The sequence below is a fragment of the Blennius ocellaris genome (genome assembly GCF_963422515.1).
Source record: "Blennius ocellaris genome assembly, chromosome: 11".
Lineage (NCBI taxonomy): Eukaryota > Metazoa > Chordata > Actinopteri > Blenniiformes > Blenniidae > Blennius > Blennius ocellaris.
The window spans coordinates 13043741-13065201 of record NC_137660.1 but is presented as its reverse complement, the minus strand read 5'-3'; the positions used below and the strand labels follow the sequence as shown (position 1 = coordinate 13065201).

The 21461-nt window shown below is 42.4% G+C and overlaps 1 protein-coding gene across 7 annotated transcripts in view; it reads left to right on the top strand.

Annotated features, from left to right (window-relative positions):
- The window catches only part of LOC308136564 (pleckstrin homology domain-containing family A member 5-like), a gene marked incomplete at its 5' end in the record, with an annotated part of 81963 nt that extends 62590 nt beyond the window's left edge, over nucleotides 1–19373 (top strand). For 3 of the 7 annotated variants that reach the window (XM_080504927.1, XM_080504923.1, XM_080504928.1), the window contains 15 exons: nucleotides 455–935; nucleotides 1802–1885; nucleotides 7507–7569; nucleotides 7660–7740; nucleotides 8134–8283; nucleotides 8391–8492; nucleotides 9274–9432; nucleotides 11742–11865; nucleotides 12354–12469; nucleotides 13531–13746; nucleotides 13844–14005; nucleotides 14501–14634; nucleotides 15672–15814; nucleotides 17299–17383; nucleotides 18191–19373. In XM_080504927.1, the coding sequence (XP_080361053.1) occupies nucleotides 455–935; nucleotides 1802–1885; nucleotides 7507–7569; nucleotides 7660–7740; nucleotides 8134–8283; nucleotides 8391–8492; nucleotides 9274–9432; nucleotides 11742–11865; nucleotides 12354–12469; nucleotides 13531–13746; nucleotides 13844–14005; nucleotides 14501–14634; nucleotides 15672–15814; nucleotides 17299–17383; nucleotides 18191–18260 (2170 nt within the window). In that variant the 3' untranslated portion in view covers nucleotides 18261–19373. Of the gene's footprint in view, nucleotides 1–454; nucleotides 936–1801; nucleotides 1886–7506; nucleotides 7570–7659; nucleotides 7741–8133; nucleotides 8284–8390; nucleotides 8493–9273; nucleotides 9433–11067; nucleotides 11224–11741; nucleotides 11866–12353; nucleotides 12470–13530; nucleotides 13747–13843; nucleotides 14006–14500; nucleotides 14635–15671; nucleotides 15815–17298; nucleotides 17402–18190 lie in introns of all 7 variants that reach the window. The other 4 variants (XM_080504931.1, XM_080504924.1, XM_080504925.1 and 1 more) reach the window with 4 other exon arrangements.
- Nucleotides 19374–21461: the final 2088 nt, after the last annotated feature.

The window sequence follows — 21461 nt, the reverse complement described above, 5'->3', positions numbered from 1 at the left end:
TTATTTTCTTGCAAACAACCTCTTTTATGATTTGAACCTGCCTTAACTTAACGGTGCCTTCATTATTATTAGAAAATGAGTTGTTTCTTCATACACAAATAATTACTATCCACTTTTTTATGGAGTAAATTCAAATGTACATTTATTAAATTGTTGTACTTGCCAGATTAGAAATAATCAAATAAACGGGATCTAAATAAATGGATTATTTATATATACATTTATCTTGCAGATTTTCTTGTCATTGTTTTCTAATAAAGTTTGTATTTGTTTAAGATATTTGGTAGCTTTGCTCCTTTTTCTGCCATTTTTTAATTGTACACTTCGTACCATTGTGAATCCGATCGAGAGAAGAATAGCTAATACTAATGATATTAATTAAAACTATTTCAAACACCATGTAGGTCTTTGAGGATCAATAAATTCTCCTTGTCTCATCTACATTTTCCCCCAGCATCACGTCGTACCAGACGCTTCCCAGAAACATGCCAAGCCACCGGGTACCTTACATGCCTCATTATGGAGACGGCTACCGCAGCATGCCCAGGAATAGCATGGCGCAGAGGGACAGCATCTGCAGCATGTCGCCGTCTTTGTATGACCAGGCGCTGGGCCCCTCCATGGTGGATAAGCGCCGCTCCATGCGTGATGACACCATGTGGCAGCTGTACGAGTGGCAGCAGCGACAGGCCTACACCAGGCAGCCGGGCCCCTACAGCAATATGGCCAGTCCCAAAACCATGATCAATCTGTCGGAGCATGCTGCGCCGAGCCACTCCATCCCCCCCTCGCCCTCGCACGGCTCCCTCTCGATGTACGGCGGCTACTCGCCAATGCGATCTTACAACATTGGCAACGCTCACTCTGAGGTTTCCTCCCCGGTTTACAGAAGAGACCTGAGCATCGACAGACGGCAGCGGCCGCATGTCAACAAGGTCAGTGGAGACACCCAATCGTCTCCCCACCGTGGAGACACTAGTTTTTATCGTCTGTTCGTTTGATTGTTCTTAATAATAAAAAAAAAAAAGGGAATTGGATATTATTATTTAACGTCACTACATACTGTCAATCTTTGTACTGTATGTGTTCTTATGTTAAAGCTGGATATGACTTGAATTCAACCTCTCCTCACTATATATATATATATATATATATATATATATATATATATATATATATATATATATTAGCATAGGATGAATGTAGATTATGTGATCTTACACTTTTGGTTGTTTTGTCTTTTCTGCTGATGAACTTCATCACTGTAAAAAGAATCTACAATGACTAGAACATATTTCATCTCTCCCCTGCAAGGTGCACCCCTCGGCACAATAGAAAAAAAATGCTCATGACTTTTTATATTTCAACTTTAAATGATTTGAACAGCAGAGAAAAAAGGCTAATGAAACAATTTCAAAACCAAGCTTATCTTTTACCCACAATGAAAAAGGTACATCTCTTCAGCCACAAGGTCTATTTAATGACTTTTCTTGTCAAAGTGAAGTTGGTGATACGACTACATCGATTGTGGAATTTGGCCATTTTTTGTGGGGGTTTTGTTTGGAAAATGTTGAAATGGCTTTGTCATTCCTGTATTTGTCATTCCCCTGTTTAATTAATATATTTTTGTGACAAGAGCATTATTTTATGTTTCATGTTTCAATTGACCCTTCAGTAGGCGGAGCTTCATTTGAAGAGTTTTTGTGTATAAATTAATAATAAAACTATGGTGTTGTTAGTGATGCATGAAAGCAATCCTTTCTGTATTTGACACATATATTCATCCAATACTGTCCTGCAGTATGCCTACCCTCCTGATAGGAGGTCTATGCCGGCTGGGATCCCGATCCAGACCATCACGTCCCAGTCTCTTCATGGCAAAACAGTAAGTCCGTCTAATATCCATCCATCATCCAACTGCTCAGATTCATGTTACAATGAGATTGAAATACTTGAGACGCCTTACAGTTGCGATCCAGACCGTTTGACTGGATTTCTTTGAAAGACCTAATTCATAATGCTACCTTTCCTCCCCCTTTCTCAACTCCCCCTCTTTTTCGGTCCTTCATTTCCTTCTAAGGCATTATGACAGAACTTTCTTGAGGCAGATTTAGGCAGAGCTCTGATGTATGTTCCAGGCGGTAGGATTTAGGGTATGTGCACTTCAGGAGCTCCTTGGACTCGCTTCACATCTGTGGAGACTTAAAAACCCTGTCACTCACAGCTCTCTAAGCCAGATCAGGAATTTCTGTCAGGGCCATATGCGATCACGGAGCTGGTGAAGTGAACTGTACTCCTGCAATGAACTGTGCTTCTGTTTTGCCTGGACCGAAAGATTTTGCATGCCACTCACAGACAGCTCACTGGATCGTCTCACGGTCCTAAACTGCATGAAAACCCAATGCCAGGTTAATAACTGTTCACCTATTGGGAACCTGACACCTCTAAATCTCCTTTCCTGGTGTGTGCTCTCTCCTCTTCCCTCTCACTCCCCGTGCTGTGTGTCTCTGTCTCGCTGTGGCTGTGTGTCCCTCCCTCCCCTTGCAGCCTGAGGAACTGACTTTGCTGCTGATAAAGCTGCGGCGGCAGCAGGCAGAACTAAACAGTATCCGGGAGCACACTGTAGCACAGCTTATGCAACTAAACATGGATGTCGACAACCCAAAGGTCAGGCCCCCCCCCCCTCCGAGGCGTCTCTGCAGGCCTTTATGTTAGCGTGTGGTGTGTATGCCATCTTTACCCACTTCCATTATCCATCTTGATCGGGAGGATTGGCTTGGTCTTCACACATGGCTGATTCAAGGGGGGAAGCGTTTCTATTGGCATTTTGTTCCTAAAGGTCGAGATATTGGTTGATATGTAATCGTACGGTCGGCACTGGACCTCATTCTGTGCATCAGATCGTCACATTAACATTGATTTACTTGAGTTTGCAGCTGTGATTTATACACACAAAGAATCCAGACAGATGTTGGCCGGAAATGAAACTTAAAGCCATTGATGAGCTTAAAGAGTGACTGAGTAAAGAGTTTAAGGCCATTGGCATACATAAATGTTCATTTAGGAGTTTTGTAGTTAAAGTCTCTTTTAAGACGCCCCGGCTTCAGATTTGATGATGTCGGTCAACCATCCCTAAGGTGGACAGTATCACTCTGTTTATACCCCCCAAATGTACCATTTATTAAGGTGTCCTTTTTCCCCAGTAAAGCCTCTGATGGTTCTTCAGCTTCAGTCAGGTTAAGGATTTTCATTCCCTGCTGTACAGTAGTTTTAGAGTGATCTGAGTTTTGCGTGGTTTTCACCTGCGTTTATTCAGGATATGCGTGTGTGGCCATTATGGAGCTTGAATCTTTCATGAACTTCAGTGCATTTGCTCTGTTAATAGCACACCTGGTACCTGACCCATTTCCTTCACCTTGACTCATCCTGCTTTTTTCTTCTCTGGGCTTTTCTTTGACTTACTTGTGCCACTGTACCAGTACGAGAGTGAAACTTTCAGCTTAAAATGCCTTTTTTTTCATTTGTCTCACTCTATTCTTGCTTTTTCTTTTTTCTTCTTCGCTGCTGCCGCTAGAACGACATTCTCTCTCATCACCTCCAAAGGAACCTCTTGTATTTGGACAATCAGGTGGGGTAATGCATGAATGCATGCCCTGTCTCCTCATGAGCAGAGTCAATTTAATGCCTTGCTATTTCTGTGGTAATCAGTCTGCTGTTTTAGCATTTTCACATCTGATGAGTAGCTATTCAATTAAAGATGTATGTATTTCTAGAGAGGGACATATTGAAAGCATGAGCCAGTGTCATGTACAGCGAGCTAGGCTGCAATGCATTAACCCAATAACTGCTGATCGTTCTCTTTTGTATCGATTCATTTGAACTTTGTCTACAAATAGAAACAAGTATTTTATCATTAAACCTTTACTTGCTTGGTAAGAAACGTGAACCTTCATTTTGAGATCAATTTTTTTTATTGCTCTGGAACCTTTGAGATTTTAAGTAAGGGCGCTAAAGCACTGTACTACTGTGCACGATAACACCTTTCTGTTAAATATTACTGCAGAGCTCTCCTTATATCTATGCAACCTTTAAAAAATATATATCATTGCTTACCTGTAAGCAAAGGGTTGAATCTTTAATCTTTACCAGCCAGGTGTATTTACTCCACATTTCTTGCTATGTATGCCTCACTGTGGTGCAGCAAGTTTATGCAGTCGTAATAACAAAGAAATGTTAGAGCCTTGAACAACAATGTCTCCCTGGTCCTGTTTGTCAGCGTCTCTTCTTCCTGTTTCTCTCACTGTCTGTCCTGGATGCACATGTTTATGTCTGTAAGTGCCTCATGAAAGAAAGCGAGCGAGTACGGTGTAATCACATTGTGGCTGTTGTCTCAGAAGTGAAGCACTGCTGTAAACTTTCTGACACTTGCTATATTGCTCCTCTCCAAACTCGACTAGATGAAGGAAAATGATCCTTTAATCGTCATGACTCACACTTTGATTGAGAACTCTGCCCCAAGGCCTCAACTTTACACGCAAGTAAGGCCGGCCAAAGGTTTTGCCTCGCCTCATCCTTACCAGTTGCTGTTGTCCTTTTGGTCTGTTTTTTTTTGTTTTTGTTTTTGTTTTTTGTTTTTTATTGCAATGCTCCTTTTCCTTCGATGTCCAAGTCCCAATGGCATCTTGAGACTGGTATCCCTGTATCGTTTGTATTGCGAGCACCTTCTCATCCATTGCTTTTGACTGTTTCCTCCTATTATGAGAAGTCATGCTCACATGGCCATGACTTCAAAAGAGTAGTATGATGTTTGTATGCTCTCACTGTCAATTATCTCTCCCATTCAATCTTGTGATTTTTCATGAGACTGTGCAGAATGCATTTTCTCTCATTAGCTGAGCCATATGAAGTTGGCAAGTCGACTCTGATTAGTGTGAGTTGTCAGTAGAGTTCATTACAGAGAGATATCTTTGAGGCCAGCGGGAGATTATGGGGGAAGTTTCTTGAGTGGATTTTTATGTGCACCTTTCACAATGTATAAATATCCCTGTTGCTGTGTATTGGTCCAATAATATAACTTAATCTCCTACATAAGGTTTATGTCTGTTTTATTATTGAGATATTTTGTCAGCCAGTCAAACAATGTTCAGATATTAGGATTAGAGGACCTGACACACTTGAGAATCAGCCACTGAAATTATTATCTGTCAAAAACAAGCAGAGAGGCACACAGGCGAAGCTGAAACCAGTCATTTGCTGGGCAATCTCCCCTCTTCCTGTTTACCTGTCTTCACTCTTTCCCCTCCACTTCCTCTTCTCATCCTGCCGATGGAGAGGATGATCGGTCCCGCTTGAGTGTGACGATCGCTTTGACATGACTTTGCCACTTTTGTGACGCCTCTGAAGGTGTAAAAGTGCCGCCGAAGACCGCCAACATTCACGCCTTCACCCATCCATTGGCATATCGGCTCGGCAACAGCTGCATTCCCACCTGTTCAGTTGTCAGAAGTCTGTCCTCCCTCCTGCTCCTCCTTGTACTCCTCCTCCTTCTCCCCACGTTATTCGTAGCCCATACCACACAACCCCGCGCAATGAAGCTGTAGCAGAGTCTGCATGCTCTGTGTGGAATGCCATGTGGTTTTCCAGTCCCACCTGCTTTGACTGTACTAAGTGGTGAAAAAAAAAGGTGTAAAGAGACGTGTGTCTGAACGAGTGCAGGCGTGAGAGTGCACCGTTGGGTTGTGAGAAGTCTGAAAGTATTCAAACAGTGATTCATTTTTGTGCCGTTTTGTTAATGCAGACGTGGAGATTGGTTCAGGTCTGTGAGGTTGAAGTGCCGACGCTTTGCTTCAAGGGCTAATTCGAGTGCAGGACGATCCAACTCCAACATGCTTTTCAACGCAGGCGAGCAAGGAGGGCCAATCTGAAATGTTACCTGATACGCGACAGGGCCATGTGCCTCAGGACCACACTGGAAGCTCTAAAAGCAAGAAGAAGTGGTGGTTCTGGTAGTGTCCTCAAGGCAGATGCATTGTTTTCTAGGTTTTACGGCGTTTTCACATGCGAGTAAGGGTCAGATTGCATGCAGTTGCAGGCCAAAGTGGAGACTTCATTCATTGTAGTTTGAGTGGTTGCGTTCACACCTAATTTTGTCCGCACCAACTGGTATAGTGTTGCGTTTCCATGACGACTGACCATATCAACATGGGTGGGCCATCACTACGTGGCTACCACCAAATGTAGGCACTGAAGAAGAAGCCTGCTGCTGAGAGAGCAGTGGCACCAGGTTTTAGTTGCACTGGTGAACAATGTGAAGTTTTTAAATGAACCGCCGCTTTAGTATGGAAAAAAAACCTGGTGCACTGCACACATCAGATTATGATATCATGCTGCAATAATCAATCGGAGACAGATTTTTTTTTCCCCTTCAACTATTAGGGCTTCATCAGAGGTTGTTATTGATGTACGACGAACTGCAGTCTGTCATTTCACACCGATCCTACTACGTACGTGTGAATCAGAGAACTGTTCACAATTAATTTGGACCCGAAACTAAACTTGTTGGAACTAAAACCGATGTGTGGGAAAGCACCTTGAAAGGATACACATTAGCCAGCAAGTTGGCAGAGTTGGCACTTTCACTTCATAGCCACTGTATCGTATCACAATCGGGATGTCTACAAACGAAACAATACAAAAATATTTCACTGCTGTAAAATTTGTAGTCGGGGTTTATATTCTGTTTGATTTAGAAGCGAGACTGTAAACTGGAAACATGGGATCCAATGCAGCTGAAACAAGTTCCCCCATAGAAGCATTGTGGTAGATGAGTGGTATGTATATCAGTGAAAGGAATATTGAGTTTTTCTGAATTGTGTTGTTAAATCAAAAGTATGAATTGGTGAAGTGCCTGTCATACCGATCATCAGGAGAGTTTAAAAAAAAAGTAGCTGTTATATGCATTTCCAGCATTACAACTTTAAATGAAGAGGATGTCTGTGGCTCTGTTGTTTTTATATATAACATATATATATATATATACATATATATATTTATTTTTTAAATTTTTTTAATGGATGGTTTTGCTCCTAACACAGCACACACACAGAGACTTTGGTTTAATCAGCAGCAGTTCATGTGCTGGAGTAAACACCGGTATTGGAAAAGGCTTCTGCGCTGACTTGAGAGTTCAGTAAGCGAGATTTGTTTCGCATGCCGTCCCACTTGCATTTCCAATAAAACCACAGCATTGTGCTGATGGAGACAAATGACTGCGGCTGATGAAACACTTGAGAATCATCATCCGAGGCTTTGTTGAGACTGGCTCAGTCTGCCGCTGCTGGTTTAGCAGCGTAGATCATCTGATTTAGTTAAATATGAGTTTAGTCTCAAGGATAAATCTTTTGGCTCAGTGACAGAGCTTCATTATGACACTGCATTAGATCTCCAGATTCTTACCTGTATGCGCAAATCTGGTGTCTCCGTCTGATGTTCTGTCTTTCTTCCCAGTTGAGTCCAGAAGACTACCGGGAACCAGCCTACACGTGTATGCCAGATGAAGTGGACATTGATGTGAGTTTATCATTGAGTGCTAGCTTTGCAGTGATGCTCTGTTGGACTACTCACGACAGGGGTCACGACTCTTTTCTCATGTGTCTGCAGACTAAACTGAGCCGGCTGTGCGAGCAGGATAAGTTGGTGAGGACGCAGGATGACAAACTTCAGCAACTGTACAGAGAAAAGGTGAGGAAAGGCATCATTAAGGTCTGACTCAAAAGACTCTTCTCAACGTTGATTAATATGTGGTGCCATGCAGAGCGTAGAGGATTGTAAATATAGCACGAGAAAGCCTTAGAAACATGAAAATGAAGAACATTTGAAATGGCTGTGATACCGATACGACTTCAATCAATCCGCAGACCTTTTTGTAATAGTGGTTGCTGTGTAGTGTTGCATGCAGACTGACAAACTCTGTTAGGGCTGGAAATTGACATAAAAACAGCTTAAATCAAGGTTACCAGAGGCCAGGAATTAAGATGCTCGAGTATGACTTTGTCAAGGTTAACTGATTCCTACTTTTATGGTAACAATTGCCTTTCTGGGTGTGTCTATTCGATATCTTGCGTGTCGGTTCAGCACACTCTGGAGACGGCCCTTCTGTCAGCCAGCCAGGAGATTGAGATGGGCTCCGATAACCCGGCTGCCTTGCAGAGCGTCATCCAGCAGAGAGACTTGCTCCAGAGCGGCCTCCTCGGCACCTGCAGGGAGCTGTCCAGAGTCACCACTGTGAGTCACACCGAGATGTCACACTCTCTCCATCTCCTCCGGAGTACTCATGAGACCGCTTTTGTTCAAGGTGCATCTCTCTCTCTCTCTCTCTCTCGCTCACACAGGAGTTGGAGCAGTCGTGGAGAGAGTACGACAGGCTGGAGGGCGACGTGGCTCTGGCTAAGAGCAACCTGCTGGAGGAGCTGGAGGCACTTGGAAGCCCCCAGGTACAAAAAACGTTCAGGCCTCCTTTTGATCGGGCAACACTTCCACTGTCTAAGCCTGGCATTGTGTGAGAGCCCTGCTTGTGGTGGACGGCATATACTGCAGAGCTTCAAAGAAAGCAAAACACCTTGTCAACCTTTTGTCGACACTTTTTGACTTTGAGGGAGGAAAAAAAACTACAGAAGTTTTATACTCCAGTTCCCTGAGCTGAGGGTGGGTAGAGGCAAAAGGGAGATCAAAGCAGCACTGTGAGTGATTGATGACTGTAGTGTTGATAGAGCAGGTCTTAATTAAGTTGGCGTTTTATCTTGTCCTTCGTCGGGGGGGGGGGGGAGAACTGTAGAGACAGCCAGCGTTAACTCAGAGGAGGGAAGTCTGAGGGCCAGCACGGAGGCTGGACATCCTCTTCTTCAGAGCTTCTCTCACGAGGATGAACCTGTCATCAACTCGAGAAGATAATTACCTGTCCACTTCTCTTGCTCCCCTACTCTCCTCGGCCTGTCTTTGTTCACTTTAACGACAACCCTCTTCTCCGCTTTGCTGATCTGGCTTTGACGTTTGTATTTGTCACAGACATTTGGTGCCTGAACACATCCAGGATGTGTGTGCCTTGCCACTCCTTGGCAAATGCATAAATTCTGCCTTTTTACTACCGCACACACCCATCTTCTTTCTGCATCTTGCGCTCTTCTCTTACGTTTTAACTTCACATCACTTGCAGCAGAATCTCCATCCAGTGTTTGGGGATGTTTGAGCACGCCTGTGTTTCTGTGTACAACCCAGACGGAGCCTCCCAGCCCGCAACATGTCCACATCCAGAAAGAGCTGTGGAGGATTCAAGATGTGATGGAGGCCCTGAATAAACACAAAGCACAGAGAACTGCTGTGGATGGGATGGGCTTCTATGGGCCAAAGGCCAACTTCAGTAAGCACAAGAACGAGGTGAGACACCAAGAAGAAGGAAAAAACAAACAGTTTACACTCTCATACAGTTAAAAAGTGTTAGAACAATAGGCCTCACTGTGTTCAAGTTAAGCCCTTCTTGTATTGCATGTTGTTGACAAACTACTGTGCCATGTTTTGGTCCTGGGTCCCATGTCACAAAGCGGGTTTAGTGGAAAGAGTGTGGTAACCATGAAGTGAGAGAAACTCATTTTGGAGTTTTTGGAGTCACGTACGTTTTGTATACTGCTTTTTTTTTTTTTTTTAAACCAGTAACTGGAAATTTATTCAAATTCAATCTTACGTGAATATGTATCAGATATTAACTGAAACCATCGTCATCCGTGCTGTGGACGCAGATGTGTCCTCCTGTGACATGCTCAATTTCCTGCACCGTCTTCCTGCAGGAAAAAAATTTGTTTGAACTTTTACAGTAGCTTTCTCCCTTTTACTGTGTTGTGACTCAGGTTATGAAAAGATAAGTTCAAAAGAAATGAACTTTGTCGAGTTGTTTTGTTGCTCGTTGCCATGATGCATTGCTGTGCAGTTAATGTGAGGCTTTTATCGAGTGAGCATGGTCAAAGTTAGATTGATTCAAGTCTATTGAAACTCAAAACTCGAGATTTCAAAACAGACTCAGTTTGTTAAACCTCATTTGTAAAACTGGCACACACTCTTGAGTTTTATTGTTTTGAGGTTAAATTCTTTGGACGAAGCCATTGATCAATGTGCAAATGACATTTAGCGTATTATAGTGTAATTGTCAACATAAGGTCAAGACAGAAAGTTCAATATATATCCAAAACAAGATTTCTAGCTTTACACCACATTGTCCTCAATGGTGATTTTGTCCTCTACGTTTTGAAGGTTAAATAGGTTTTGCAGTTTTAGACACATTTTATGTGGTGGTAGGAGGGCAAAATGGCTTTTCTGGTCATAAAGTTTGCAGAATCCCAAGAAATATGGCAAGGTGAAGGTCGGATAACTGATTCCGGCAGAAGGAGCCAATGCTCACTTTGTTACAAAAAACCAAAACCTCAGTACCAGACCCTGCTGGTTTCGTTGATATATCTGCATTGCAGAGTTTCTTTGAGGTGAAGTTTCTCCCTCACATCCTGTGTCTTGATCATTTTACTGACAATTTACAGTAAAAACATAAAACATATTGTGTCTTTACCTTTACCTTTGTGAATCATTCATCAACCAATAATGCTTTGGTGAATTCGGCTTGTTAAATTTACAAAATGTTTTTCCCTGTTAAAAGTGTTTTAAATGCATCGAAACAATGATATCTAAATCTTGCTGGCTTTTTCACTGGAACTTATCATGCAGTGGCAAAAATCCACGTTTTCAAGATTTTTAGTAATAAATAAAAGTAATTACTCACTGCATTTGCGTGGCGGATGATGACCTCATTTTGGCAGCTCCGCTCAGAGACAGTTTGAGTGCTTGTTTCCGCAGGAATGTGTCGATCCAGCAGTAACCCCTCTTGGGGCAGTTTTTCTGGCTAATCAGCTGGTTGGCCTGTCCTGTGGGCCTGAACTACTCTGCCAAATGGCTGTCGCCCTGAGCCTGCATGGTGGCACCATGTGTCACATTGCTTCCTGTCCTGTCGTACCCTGTATCAATCCCCAGGAGGAGGACTCTGTACCCCCACGGCCACCCCTGCCCCAGTCCTATGAGCCCAACTCCCCCACCGTGCCCCCTATGCCCTCTCATGCCGGTGCGCGACCTTCATCGCTCCACAGGCCAGAGGACAGGAAGGCCAATCACAGGAATAGCACGCACAGCGTAAGCTCGTTGACCTGCTGACCCCCTCGGCTGACCCCGCCCTCAGCTGTGCCCATCGCATGTTATCGCTCGATGTCATGAGTTTCATTTTGATTTTGAAAGACGGCTCATGTCTTTTGGACCCTTTTTATTTGCTCCATATCCATTTATTTATTAGTTTCTCATACTTCATTGTTTTTTTTGGTTGTTTTGTTTTTCAGTTGGTTTTGCTGAAATCTTTTCTATATTTGGAATGAATTGGTTTCTGTTTGTCCCTGTGCAGCACTTCTTTTTTTTTTTTTTTATCATTTTGTTGTTGTCTGTAAATTGTACCATATGTCATTTTCGATTTTGCTTTCTTTCCCTTAACACTGTTCCAATTTAATCTGCATTTCATATTGCATAATTTCGCAGGGGGAAAAAAAAAAGATGTGGATGTGTGTCTTTGAGTGTTTTGTTCTGTCGGAAAGAAACAACATTATTTCTCTGTCAGTGTGTGAAATTTTCACGTGTTGACTTTGCCCTTTATTTCATAACAGCAGGGCCCAGACTACAGGCTTTATAAGAGCGAACCAGAACTCACCACAGTGGCAGAAGTGGATGAGAGCAATGGAGAGGATCGATCTGAGCACCCATCCGAACGAGACCATGCTGGAAACAAAGGTGCATGAGATTTGGTGTGGCAATGACCAAGTGATTTCATGTCCGTTCCTGAAAATCGCCCCTTCCAGCACACATTACTTTCTATGGTAATCGTGGCATTTTAGTCACGGTGGTCGAGGCTCCTTTCTCCGAAGCGTTAATCTGAATTAGTGTATCATAAAGTGACTTGCATGGCAACCATCATTTGTACAGCTGTTGCCATGGATACACTTCCACCTGTTTTAATTCGCAGTGCATAAATCCCAATAACACTCACAACGCTCGAAATGTGTGTCCGTGCTGAGATCACTTGCTAAGTTTCTTTATAATCTTTGAAACGTTCAGACACGATTCCGCCACACATTAACTGGGAAAATATGGGACAAGAAAATGTTACATAATTTGTTGCAATAGTTTGTCTTATATGAGGACAAAAACAGTTATTTTAAATGACTGCATATTCTGAGAATTAAACCTCTTCCTTGCCTTTTCTTTCTATTTCTTGCAAGGGATGTCCTACCCAGTTGGTATTGTCCCACCCAGAACCAAATCTCCAGTACCTGAATCTTCTTCCATAGCTTCATACGTCACGTTGAGGAAGGGCAAGAAGCTTGACCCCAGGACGGTAAGGCCACCGTAAATTATTTTAAACATTTGTAGATTTAAAAATCTAAATTCTTATTCCCCTATAACTCAATGTTTAATGTGTGAATGGGAAAGCCTTATTTTTCTTGAATAGCTTTAGTTCCTCTCTTTACTGGTTGTTTTGCGTTTGAAGCTTCTGGTTGGCAGTAAACACACGACCAGGGTGTGACTCATGCTCTCAAACCAGCCACTTATAAAACAGATGCCAACCTTGGTTTAGACGGATTCCAGTCTCAAACATTATCAACTTAAACATACTAACCGTGTCATTAGTGCACCACACTGCAGGGTGTGTCCTTTTGGTGAGGAAAGATGGGCACATGACGTGAATGAACCAACGTAGAGTCATACTTCATAGTACATGGCACTCTTAAAAGTGTATGCCACAGGCCTCTACGTTTCATGCAAGGTCCCGAAAGGACCAGCTTCTTTAACAAAATGGATGGCGAATACTTCTGCTTCCAGCTCTGGAGTCCACATCTGTTAGCCTGCCAGCATGGCACAAACCTGCAAATGAGCATCTTCTCATCAGTTCACTTCACATCATCAGCCTCTCCTGCTCAGACTTCACCCAGCCCCTGGGCTCTCTGAGTGCACCCATGTGTTCCAGCTGGAGCATGTGAGCATGCAGCAGGGAGTTTGTTTAGATTATTTTTTTTTTTTCTCATTGAAAAGGAATTTCACAACCATTACTGTGTGCATCAGGTCAAAGTGTGTTAATAGGGGCAACATTTTTTGTTTTTGTATTTGTGCAGGAGTAGTACAGATTGTTTAAACTGCTTTCAATGGTATCAAGTTTTCACAGTAATTGCTGCATCATGAGAGCGAGCTCCACTGGTCTTGGTATTTCACCCCCAATGAGCAGCAGAAGTGAGGTTGTGCAAAGTGAAAGTAGCATTTATGTGGCGGTGCTGCTGAGTCTCTTGGCAACATCACTAAAGTATTATAAGATTATACAAATGCCGTGTGTTTGTTTGTGCCCATATTCATGGCTGTGTACGGTTTTTTTTTGGTTTGTTTTTTTGTGCCGATGGCAAGCAGGAGCGACCGCGCAGTGCGGTGGAGCAGCAGCTGTGTGCGTCAGAGAGCAGCCGGCCCCGGATGAGTGTGGAGGAGCAGCTGGAGAGGATCCGACGCCACCAGCAGGGTGCACTAAGGGAGAAGAAGAAAGGCCTCGGCATCCGGGGCGGCAGCCAGGAGAACACACCCTCTCGCAGTCACTCATTTACTAAAGAGAACCATTTCCGCAACGTGCAGGTATGAGATGGCGTCCACAGGCGCGAGCAGTCCAGCCGGGAAGCACCGACGACTCCTGTCATGTCTGATGTCTGTTTTGTTCTCGTAAACTCTTTAGTCTCAAATGAGGCGTAGGGATGACGTGATGAGCTGTGACATCCAGGAGCTGGAGGCTTCTCTTAGACAGCAGGAGGTGGTGAGGGAGCACGAGACCCCTGCAGAGGAGATTGCCCGTCTCAAGGAGACCTCGCAGGCTGACCACTTCAACATGGACCGCGAGGTGAGGCGCGGCAGGTGGCTGTCACTCATCGGTGCCGCGAGGGATTTATTGTTAGAGTCCATTTATTTTGAGGTTTCTTTTCCTCGAGAGCAACAAGTATTGCGGATTTGTTGTGATGTAAAAAAAAAACAAGTCAGTTTGAAGCATTTATCTGTGAAAAGTTGGCGTGAAACTGAAGCGATGCAGCTGTTGATGATCCATAAACATTCTCATCTGCTCATTCAGATGTAAAATGACAATATAGAGGGAAATCCTATGGAGTAATTCACATAATTTAATTATAATAATCTTGTCTTCTTTAACATAGCTCCTCAAGAAAAGTACTGAACCACCTGTTTTTGCTGATTTTAGTTCAATCGACTGCTTCGTTTTCATCCATTGATGAAACATCCATTCATTTCCGTCTCATTTCATTTCCACCCAATTTTCCTTTGTGGTCCATTCAGTTGTATAAACTGCACAATGTTGGTTATTTTCTGTTTTGTATCTCATCAGCTTTCTGTGCCTGACAAAGTGCTGATTCCAGAGCGTTACATTGAATCAGACCCCGAGGAGGCTCTGAGTCCTGAGCAGGAGGCTGACAAACAGAGGAAAGTGGACCGCATTAAGGCCCTCATTGCCAAAAACAGGTGAACACTGCAGCCAACTCAATGTTTTGATTCAATTGTATTTATGAAGCACCAACAACAACATGGCCATCTTCATTATGTTCAAATGGCAAACTGGGGGGACGCCAACAGAATTCCACTTAATGAAGTGGGGGGGGGTTGTTTTTTTTATAAATCTCCTCCCAATCAGATGTTATTATTTGCACGACTTTGAGTGAGGGTGAACTGGAAGCTCCACGACCAGAGATTATGGAATATACAGAGAGGAGAGAGACACATGGAGTTAATGAACTATAAAGGTGACATATGAATGTAAGGCGAGTGCAAAAAGACAAGGAGGTCAATGCATTGAAATATGTCTCCCAGCAGTACAAACCTATAGCAGCTTAATAAAAGAGCGGATCAGGGGAACTGAGGTCTAACTATGAAGTGTACTAAATAGGACAAGTTCAGACCTGAAGACTGTGTTTACCACCCTGGACTGAAACCCAGAGCTGTTTCCAAAAGAGAAGAGCCTGAACGCTGAAAGCCAGCAGTCAGAAAATGGAAGTCTTCAGATCGAATAATATGGGACTGATGGCTCTTAAAGACTTAATGGATATTTTAATCAAACAATTTTAAATTGTATTCTAGTTTTCATAGAAATCCAATAAAGAGAAACCAATATGATAGTGATAAGATCGCTCCTGCTGGTTCCTGTCAGTACGCTCACCAGTGACACGCTGATGACCGTCTTTATCAGTGACTATTAGCACGGACAGGTCTGCTCAGGCTTTTGATTATGAGAAAAGGATCACAGTGAAACTTCACCGAAGATGTCGGACGTGAAATTAATTCCAGAAGCGTGGAGCAGAATATCACCATAAATGGCTTAAAGTGGGCATGTCTGCCTGCTCTCTCCGTGCAGATCAGTGTTCACGTCCCTCAGTCTCTGAATGGAACTTTCCAATCAATTCTTTGAATTAGCCTGTTTACGGCTACTCGCGTCAAAAACAATGCTTTTGAATAAAGTTGTGCTCTGTGTCTTCCTGAAACTGTGCGTGTGTCTTTGCTCCCAGCATGCAGAATGTGCTTCCCAGTCTGGCTCTAAGCCCAGAGGAGGAGACCGAAGAGGAGGTTACCGTACAAGAGAAAGAGAAGATGATTAATATCTCCTACGAGCTGGCAGCGGAGGCCTCCAAACGCAGCAAGCTGGTTGCAGGTACAGTATCTCTAAAAAGGGAACGGAAATGCTGTGATCATCAAACTTGAAGTCACATTTGTTCCTACAAGATTTATGGCACCACTTTCAACTCAACACATAAAAAGAAGGAACAAAAATCAACTCGATGATTTATCAGCCTTATAATCTGCCGAGGTGAAGCTTTCTTTGAGGTGACCTGCTGATTATTAATTTTAACACTAACATCTTTATTGATCGAGCACATGTACAAACAAAGGGATTTCACATAAAGCAAAAGAAGCAGCAAAATTCTGTTTTTTTTTTTTTATAAGTGAAGCATGTTCATAGTTCAATGAAAAATCAGAATGATCTCCCAGCAAATATCAGATGAAGGACTGGATTAGCTTCTACTTAACTGTAGAATTAAAGAAAAGCGTAGACATGACCCGGCACAGAATAGCGACAAATATCCAACAACACTAGTATAATATAAATTCTAATAAACCCCACTTATCTGGCATCGACGGAGTACTGCACAGCAGAAGGATAATTTACCTTGATTTTCCAGCATTGTAAGCTAAGCCGGCGTAATGAGGGTCTGGCCCCTTTTCTTAAATCCGTAGTTTAGGATGACACCAAAAGGTCACAAAGTGGTTTTAGTCCTGCCATTAATCTCATTATCATGACTAAATGCCACATTCTGTGGGTGGGAGCGGGGCTGTTTCTTGTCTGACCCGGGTTAGATTCTGACACCTCGGTCCTGTGTGTGAGGTAAAGGGGTTAATTGGCAGGTCCTGGGCTCGTGAAAATCTTTATTCATATCCACTGATATCTCGGGAGTGGAATTTAGGGAGAGTGTTGTCTGTGAAGGGAGGGGAGAGTGTTAAGTTCAATCCAAGAAATGCATGTGATAAAAACTAAAGCCAGTAAATTGGAAGTGTGCATGCCGAGTAATTTTCTTGTCATTTTTGTCTCAGTGCTTTCTTACAATGATGTTATTGTTTAAAAAATAGGAGGAGGAACACTTTTTAGGAGTGAAGTTGAAAAACGTACTCCCAAGTTGCAAGAAACAATCTTTTCGTTTAATGTATTTTAGTATGACCTTTAAAAAGAACAAAAACATGCCAAATGAGAAAAGCACAACAGCACGGTTGCTCATTTTTTTTAAAAAATGTTGGGCTTGAGACACTCGTTTTCAGCTCTGCTTAACTGAGCAAACTGTCTGAGCTTTAATGTGGTCGCTCACATCTTCGCCCTCAATCTGAAATTACCAACAAAAATGCAAAGCTGCAGACGTCGGGCTGAGGACAGACCGGACCACAAATCAACAAAACAGTGTCATGATTGAACTCTCACCTTTACTATATCAACATACTTCCTCCTCCTATTTTTTTTTTCCCCAGCTGTAGTTCTAATATACTGTTGTAGTCTCTTCTTCATTCCACTGACTTATCTACTTCTGTTGTTATTTTGTCACTGTGCGTTTTGCTCGTGTTGCTCACCATGTTGCTGTTTCATTGCAGTGAAGAGCCTGTCATCCTCTTCCCCACCCCTTCCACAGTCTCCCACCACCACACCCCCTCAACTCACTGACGGCTCTCACTTCATGTGTGTGTAGTAACACCAGTAAGGGCTTTCATCAACCTGTTTCTCGTCATACTAAAGTGTCACTAAAGTGTCGTCAGTCTTTAATTTTGGTGTGTCTGTGGGTAAAACCAAGCATGGCCGAATGAAGGATGGAATTAATTAGTTGATGTGTAACAGCGATGTTGAGTTTGCATGCCTTTTGTCTATTGATCCACGTTTTGTTTCTCATGTTTTGACATTTCTCATGATCTCTATATTGAGATGTCCCAGTCTGACATACAGTTTAAATACATTTGTTAGGTTTTGTGTTGACACAAGTACACCGACGTAAACTCTAATCCTGACTCACTGGGACTTCTTAGGTGTTGACAGTCTGCTTTAAATGTGAATGCAGTGGTTTTTAAAGTGTGGGGCGGATCGAAGAGCTGCTATCAGGGGCTCAAAGGGGATTTCATTTTTTTTTTAAAGAAACACAACGTGTTTTAAGACTAATTAAAGTGATAACATAAGCTTCAATGCAAAATCATAAGTGTTTAAAGTTTTACCGTTTATTTCACAATCGAAATCATCTGACTAGTAAGAGAAAGGTTATGCTTTATGGTTTCCAACTGCTGTTATATAATACCTTATAATGTAAAAAAAATTTTTTAAATCAGGACATCTGACATTCAACCGATATTTATTAAGTGGTGTAATAAGTAGCATGTGCAGCGTGAGAGTTATTGGGGGAGGTGGCGCTCTCGCTCTCTCCACCGCACTTTGAAAACCTCTGCGTTAAAGAGTGCGCTTGGACTCGTGCCCTGACTGTGAACTCTTGTCTTCCTGCAGCCCAGGCCCTGGCCTCAGTGAAAACCTACACATGAAGGAAACCGTGTGGGAGTCTGGGTGCAGCTGCTGAGGAGCTCCCCTCAAAGATCAGCACAAGGCCGCGGCCTACAGAGTGAAACTGCCCCCCCCCTCCCCCCCCCCCCCCCACACACACACACACACACACACACACACACACACACACACACACACACACACACACACACACACACACACACACACACACACTCAGGGGTCTTGACCTCTGTACGCTCACTGTGACATCTTCACCTCCTTTGCCACTAACAACACCGTTTTGTAACATCTCGCTGTTGCCGTTCACTTCGGGTTGCACCACCTTGGGAGACGGCGTGTGGCGTCACACTCTCTACGTACTGTCGCAGTTTTATTTTCAGTTTGTAAAAGGAATTCATATTCATTTTTAATATTTTATTGGATTTTAATGTCTGTGTGTACATAAAGGAGACTAACAGAGCCTGAGCTCTCATGTGATTGAATATTTTGGGCCGTTTTTTTTTCCCATTACTGTTCAAACACTTTTCAAAACTACGTTTCCACCGAATTTTACTTCAGTTCAGAAAGTTGTATTTTTCAGATGATGGCCAATGACCAGTTCATCATATTTATTCATTTATCGTAAAGAACTCATACCCAAACAGAAGATGAGTAGATAAGAGACTAATAACCCTCCACTATATGATAGGAGAAGCCTCTTTATTGCTGCAGACTCAAGTTATTTGTCATTTTTCACATTTCTGGGTCATGTCATCTAAAAATGGGATCTGCAGTATACGGCGCTTTATTGCCAAAACATATGTGAATGTTCCGACTTGAGTCACTCTATACTGTCTTTTTTTAACGCTGAGAGAGATATATTTAAACTGAGAGAAGGAAAAAAAAAAAGTTGGATTATATTTTATGACATGCTGGTTTGAAGCCCTGGATCTAAAATAAGAAAAAGCATTAGCACGTGTAAAGAGCAATAAAAAAAGGAGCCTTTTGTGAATCCCAACAAATAATTTTGTGTGTGTACAAAGTGTAATTATAAGAGGTTTACTGTGTATATAATGTACATGGTAAAGCTGGCCGGGAGGATGTGTCCCATATATGGTTACATAATAGGTTTGATTTGCAAATGTTCATATCCCATCTGTTTTATATCATGTTAAATAAATGTTGCTGTTCTTAACATGTGGTTGTGTTCTTTGTCATCCATGTGTGGAAGAGATAACGTACAAGATGTAGGATTTATACCGTACCGTGCAGATAGGGGCTCATGAGCCACATTCTTTGCATCAATCAAGTTGATTTTAAACAATTTAACATATTCATTTCATGGGAGGAGGAAAATCATTTGAACAATGTTTGAACCAAATTTAACCAATTACTCTGATTACTTCATTATTAAATGCATCGTCGGGTAAAAAAAAAAAAACTCAAATCAAATCTTTTCTATAAACTTGATCAAGTTTACTTAATGTTTGTATTCAAGAGCAAATAGTCACTTTGCTTTTGTTGTACTCATTAAAAGTAAACTCAAGTTAGATTTTAACTGCATTGTCAAAAGTAGTTATTCATTTAAATTCATTTCTATGAAATTTCTACCGTCAAAGCACATTTCACACATACATGATAAAGTAGATTGTACAGGTTATACAGATTAGATTATTCACCTGTTCAGGCTGCACTCTGCCTTCACCAGCTGGGATCAGCTGACTGGGTGGATCAATGAATCAAGACCATTTCACCAGTCTAATAAAAGACAGTCACACCTCTGGGCAGTTACCTAACCGTGGGATGTGCTGGGAGCGACAACTGTGGAGACCATACAAACTTCACTCTGCTCGGTGACAGAACCATGTCTTCTTTTCTCAGTGTACAGCAATGTTCCCATTCCTGTTCCCAGTGGAGCCTCACCCTGCATGTTTCAGATGTTTTATTGCACACATGATTTTGGTGAAGTGAATCCAGTGGAAAGGACCAATTCATTTGAATCATGTGTTAAACCAGAGGGAAATGTAAACCATGCCGTCAATGGCTCCCTCGGGACTGAGGTGAGTCAAACACTGAACAACAATATGGGGAGAAGCTTGGTTCAAATATCAACGTTAACTCGGGCAGGTGAAGTTGAACACACATCTGAAAATGGGCATTGCATTCCTTATTCATATCTAAAACCATATTTAAATAAATAAAAAACAGTAATGCAGCACAACAAAACATAATGGCGAGGAGCAAGTGGTTATCTTGGTCATAAATTATTCACTTGCATTCACTTGGTGGCATTTCCTGGGGCCTGGAGTACAGACCACTTTAAATGTTGAACTGTAGCGCCACCTAGTGTTCACTCTGCTGCTGCAGCAGTCACAACACCGGCACGTCTATTTTTTTAGGGTCACAGGATGCAACTCACAGGGCAAAGGCAGTGTCAGTGGTCCTTCACAGGGAAACAACCTTGCTTGCATGCCTTTGGTCCGAGAAATCTACATTCTGGTTCTTTTATTTGTATTAGTATGAAATAATACGTGAAATATAGTGTCACTATAATTACCTCCAAATGTCGTACAACACACAGACTAACAACTAACGACACACACACAACACGAACATTTGACAAATTTGAATCTGTATTTCGTCCTGGTATGAATGTTTTATTAACTTGACTCACGGCCTGTGACCTCCAACTGGATACTTTAGACCAGGCCAAGACCCATCTAAACACACTCTATATTCTTTCAATAAGACTTGGTATTTGTAATTCAGACCTGGATTATTTCAAGTAGACTCTGAACAACAGTGTGATTGTTAAATCTAAATCTGGATTTAATCATCTCTATTGGACTTTAGAAAGCAGGCCCAGATTCTTTAAACCAAATTGTGCACAGTTTGAAACGTGAAGATTCACCGAACCACATCTGGATGATTAAGGACAGGCCTCGACTTTTACTTCAGACGTGAACTCTTTGAACTGCACTGAGGTTTTCTTTTATGCTGACCCTGAATTATTTGCCAAGACTCACTAAAATAAGCCAGAGTTTCTCCTAAGTTACAGCCACAAACAGCCACACAAAATCTGCTTCTACACGGTGGATCAGTGGTTAGCGCTGTCTCCTCACAGGGACCATATAGGCTCAATTACTGGCTGGGCCTTTCTGTGTGAGGTTTGCAGGTGTGTCGCAGGATTTTCCTTGGGGTACTTCAATTTTCACACACACACACACACAAAAAAAACATGTTGATTGCTGGTCCTAAATTGCCCCTGAGCTTGACT